The following is a 4,720-nucleotide window of genomic DNA, read 5'->3' as shown; positions in this document are numbered from 1 at the left end:
AAAGGAAAAAAGCACAGTGGGACCCAGCGCAGTGGCTCACATCTGAAATCCCAGCATTTTGGGAGACTGAGGCAGGAGTATCACCTGAGGCTAGAAGTTTGTGACTATCCTGGGTAGCACAGCAAGACCCTATCTCAAAATCAATAAATAATTTGAAAAACAAAACACGTGATGGACCAAAAGGCAGTACCAGCAACTCTCCAAGGCAGCCTAGTGGTCAAAAGAAGGAAGTTGCAAATAATTCACATGGTATAATCTTAACTATGCTTTTTAAAAAACTCAGCAAACATTTTAGAGCAGTGAAACTACTCTGTATAATACTACAATGATGGGTATAGCTTCATTCATTCCATGCATGAAGCCCACCCTTGCAAAATTTTTTGTTTTTTTGAGACGGAGGCCCACTCTGTTGCCCAGGTTGGAGTACAGTGGCACCATCTTGGCTCACTGCAACCTCTGCCTTCACAGTTCAAGCAATTCTGGTGCCTCAGCCTCCCGAGTAGCTGGGATTACAGGTGTGCACCACCACACCGAGCTAATTTTTGTATTTTTAGTAGAGACGGGGTTTTGCCATGTTGGCCAGGCTGGTCTTGAACTCCTGGCCTCAAGTGATCTACCTGCCTCAGCCTCCCAAAGTGCTGGGTTTACAGGCATGAGCCATTGTGCCAGGCAAGGTACATTTTTTAAAGTCTAGGAGAAAACATAACCAAATGTTCACAGAAATTTTCTCTTTCGGGTTGTGGAGTGTTCGAGTGATTTTCATTGTGAGAGTGTTTTGGTGGATTCTCCAGTGTTCTATAACATACCTGTATGACTTACGCAGTTTTTAAAAGCTATTAAAATTTTAATGGATAAACAGCAATGAGAATGATAGATCTACAGCTACACAGTAATACAGATGAATCTCACAGACATGCAGAACAAATGAGCACATACTACACAATTCCATTCACATGACATTCAAAACCAGGCAAACCTAACCTACACTGTGAGAAATCAGGATAGGCAGTTGCATCCCTTGACGTCGGCTGTTCAAGCCCAGCCTGGCCAACATGGTGAAACCCCATTTCTACTAAAAATACAAAACTTAGCTGGGTGTGGTGGTGTGTACCTGTAATCCCAGCTACTCAGGAAGCTGAGGCAGAAGAATTGCTTGAACCCAGGAGGTGGAGGTTGCAGTGAGCCGAGATTGCACTACTGCCCTCTAGTCTGGGTGACAGAGCAAGACTCTGTTTCAAAAAAAAAAACCAGAAATCAGGATAGAGATGATGCTGGGGTGGGGTGTGTCTGGAAACGGATACGAGAGAAGCTTCTAGGGGCAGGGAATGTTCTGTTTCTCCAGATGGATGCTATATACAGGTGTTCCATATGCAAGAAATTCAAGTTGTACACTTACGGTGTACACGATTTCCTGTATAAATGTCAATTTAGAGTTCACTTAAATTTCAACGAATGGACATATTTGTTACCAAACCACTGTGACAGCAGACTGGCTTATACACACTCCCCACGCAGAAGCTGAAGTGTCTCTCTAGGGACAGACTGGAGTCAGAGAATTGCTGGATCACTGGAGTGACAGATTTTGAATTTTATTAGATGCCAGCTGGATTCCTCTTAAAAGTAGCTGTGCCAATGCATACTCCCATTAGCAACGAATAAGGCTGGACACTTCCCCACCTCCTGGTCCCATCAAGTTTTTACATTTGGCCAAGAAGGAGGTACTGCAAACATTTGGCAGTGGTATCCCTGGGGTTGATGCTGGGGCCTGGGATGAAGGATATGGCACTATAGAGGACTTTGACCTTGACTGTAAACTATTTTTTTCTTTATTAGAGACCAGGTCTTGCACTGTCACCCAGGCTGGGGTGTCGTGGCGTGATCACTGTTCACTGCAGCCTCGACCTCCTGGGCTTAAGCAATCCTCCTCCTTCAAACTCCCAAGGCGCTGGGATTACAGGGATGGGCCACTGTGTCCAGCCAGTTTTCACATTTAACAGGAAGAATGTATTCATGCACTCCTTGCAATTGGTTGTTTGCAAAAACAGCTCTAATTCTTCCCATGCCTGCATCCAAGCCATGTGCAGTGTGACTCTGCAGTTCCTCACAGCAAATGGTGGAGTCTTTTCTCGAATCTCTGGAGTCTGGGCTGGCCACCTGACTTGATTTGGGTAAAGAATGCTGTGTCAGCCAGGCACGGTGGCTCACATCTTTAATTCCAGTACTTTAGGAGGCCGAGGCGGCTGTATCACCTGAGGTCAGGAGTTCAAGACCAGCCTGGCCAACATGGCAAAACCCCATCTCTACTAAAAATACAAAAATTAGCCAGACACAGTGGCACGTTTCTATAATCCCAGCTACTTGGGAGGCTGAGGCAGAGAATCACTTGAACCTGGGAGGCAGAGGTCACAGTGAGCTGAGATTGTGCCACTGCACTCCAGCCTAGGCGACAGAGCAAGACTCTGTCTCAAAAAAAAAAAAAAAGCTGTGTCAAGCCAGGTGTGGTGGCTCACACCTGTAATCCAAGCACTTTGGGAGGCCAAAGTGGGCAGATCACTTGAGGTCAGGAGTTCAAGACCAGCCTGGCCAATATGGGAAAACTCTGTTTCTACTAAAAATACAAAAATTAGCTGGGCATGGTGATGCATGCCTGTAGTCCCAGCTACTCAAGAGGCTGAGGCAGAAGAATTGCCTGAACCCTGGAGGCAGAGGTTGCAGTTAGCTGAGATCACGCCACTGCACTCCAGCCTGGGCACCAGAGCAAGATTCTGTCTCAAAATGAAAAGAAAAGAATGCTGTGTCAGTTTCACCAAGGCCTCAAGAGGCCTTCACCACATCCTGCCCCCATGCCACACGAACAGGCCTGTGCTCACCTGCTGATAATGAAAGACCACATAGCCCGGCTGTCCCCATCACCCTGGCTGACAGTCAATCCCAGGCAGGAGAAGAGGCCATCCCAAGCTGACCTGCCAGCAGACTGCAGATGCATCAGTGAGCCTAGCCAAGATCAGCCCGGCCCAGCCCAGAAAACCAAAACCATCCAGCTGACCCATAGAGGCAGGAGCAAAAAAATACACAGTGGTTATTTAAGCTCTTGTTGTTTAAAATGTTGGGGTAACTTGGTAAGCAGCAATAGGTAAAATAAAAAAGGCAATAAACATGTAAAACAAGATGAACTGGTTGGGTGCAGTGGCTCACATAAGTAATCCCAGTACTTTGGGAGGCCAAGTCAGGAGGATCACTTGAGCCCAGGAGTTTGAGACAAGCCTGGATAACATAGTGAGACTATCTCTTAAAAATAAAAAAATTAAAAAATTAGCTGAGTGTGGTGCTACACACTTGTAGTTCCAGATACTTGGGAGGCTGAGGCAGGAGGATAACCTGAGCTTGGGAAGTCAAGGCTGCAGTGAGCCACGACTGCCACTGCACTCCAGCCTGGGCAACAGAGCAAGACCCTGACTCAAAAAGAAAGACAACAAAAACAAGATGAACTCTTGAAATATCCCTACAGTGACTCTGTGTGTTGGGAGGGTTTCCAAGGCCCACAACTCCTAGGACCACTTCCCACGTGTGTGCCCACCCACTCATTCATCCCCCAGACACACCCACACCCACCTACCCTGGGGGCCTTCCCGGAACTGGAGCCAGTACTTCTTGATGACACGCAGCATGTGCTGGTAGTTGTTCCAGGTATTGTGGGCAACCAGGAGGTCACTGTGGCCAGGGAGCAGCTTGATGAGCGCGGAGCAGGAGCCGGAGCCCAGAGAAGGTTTGATCTTGGTCTTGTTCAGGGCCAGCTCCAGGTCTTCCAGGTCCCCAGAGAGCTGTAGCAGGCTGAGGAGGGCCAGGGCACCAGAGGGTTACCATGCCTGCTGTTTTGTACTCATTTTGCAGAGGAGAAAGCTGAGGCTCTAGGAGGTCAGCTGACTGCTCCAAGGCCACAGAGCCAGGCAGTGGCAGGGTTGACGCTGGAACCCAGGTCTGTCCGACTATGAGTGTGTAGCCCTTCTTCCCACCCTGTCCACTCTGGGGGTGGCACTTACAGGAACCCCAAGGGTTTGATGGTGAACTTCCCAGCTGGGAAGCTCACACGGCCTTCGTAGCTGTCCTCCAGGCCTTTCAGCTGCAGGAGGGTCAGCCGCACCTAGGGGAGGGGGCAGGGGCAGAGGGAGGGTGAGGCCTCTCCTCCAGGCTCACACCTTCTCCTTCAATGGGAGGGGCTCTGGCCTGGGGGTTCAGACAGAGCAGGAGGCCCAGGGGTACCCTCCAGACTCCAGCCAGCCTTGACTCCCCCAAACTACCACCCACCTCTCCATGATGAGCACTCTCCTGCTTTCAAGGAATTAACTCTATGTCTCTGCCCTGTGTTAACCCCAAATCAGCCCCACTTAAGAGCCTAGTTTAAAAGCCACCTATTCTAGGACGCCTCCAAGCCTAGCCTGGCCTCCGGCCAACTGCTCGTGTTCTGAGTTCAGTACTGACTGTATTGCTGCCTCGGGTACCTGTCTCATACATCTGACTTCTCCCCATTGCATTCTTTTGCCTCAACACCCTATAACCATGAAGTACTATCAGTGTGGCCCTCATGGGGCCTTGGCCAGGCACACTAGGCACTTAGTAAGCATCTGCAAGATGGATGGGTGGGTGGGTGGATGGATGGATGGATGGATGGGTAGATGGGTGGGTTGACAGGCGGGAGGTGGATGAGTGGGTGGGTGGGTGG

The 4,720-nt window shown here is 49.3% G+C and overlaps 1 protein-coding gene across 1 annotated transcript in view; it reads right to left on the bottom strand.

Moving 5' to 3' along the window:
* Positions 1–4,720, bottom strand: part of PLBD2 (phospholipase B domain containing 2) — a gene marked incomplete at its 5' end in the record, with an annotated part of 29,980 nt that overhangs the window by 9,200 nt on the left and 16,060 nt on the right. Inside the window, 2 exons of the mRNA XM_011997944.1 lie at positions 3,617–3,831; positions 4,041–4,141. Of these exons, the coding sequence (XP_011853334.1) occupies positions 3,617–3,831; positions 4,041–4,141 (316 nt within the window). The remainder of the gene's footprint in view (positions 1–3,616; positions 3,832–4,040; positions 4,142–4,720) is intronic.

This window comes from Mandrillus leucophaeus, unplaced genomic scaffold (genome assembly GCF_000951045.1).
Source record: "Mandrillus leucophaeus isolate KB7577 unplaced genomic scaffold, Mleu.le_1.0 Scaffold55, whole genome shotgun sequence".
Lineage (NCBI taxonomy): Eukaryota > Metazoa > Chordata > Mammalia > Primates > Cercopithecidae > Mandrillus > Mandrillus leucophaeus.
The sequence above is the reverse complement of the archived record's forward strand: the minus strand, read 5'-3'. Positions and strand labels throughout refer to the sequence as shown.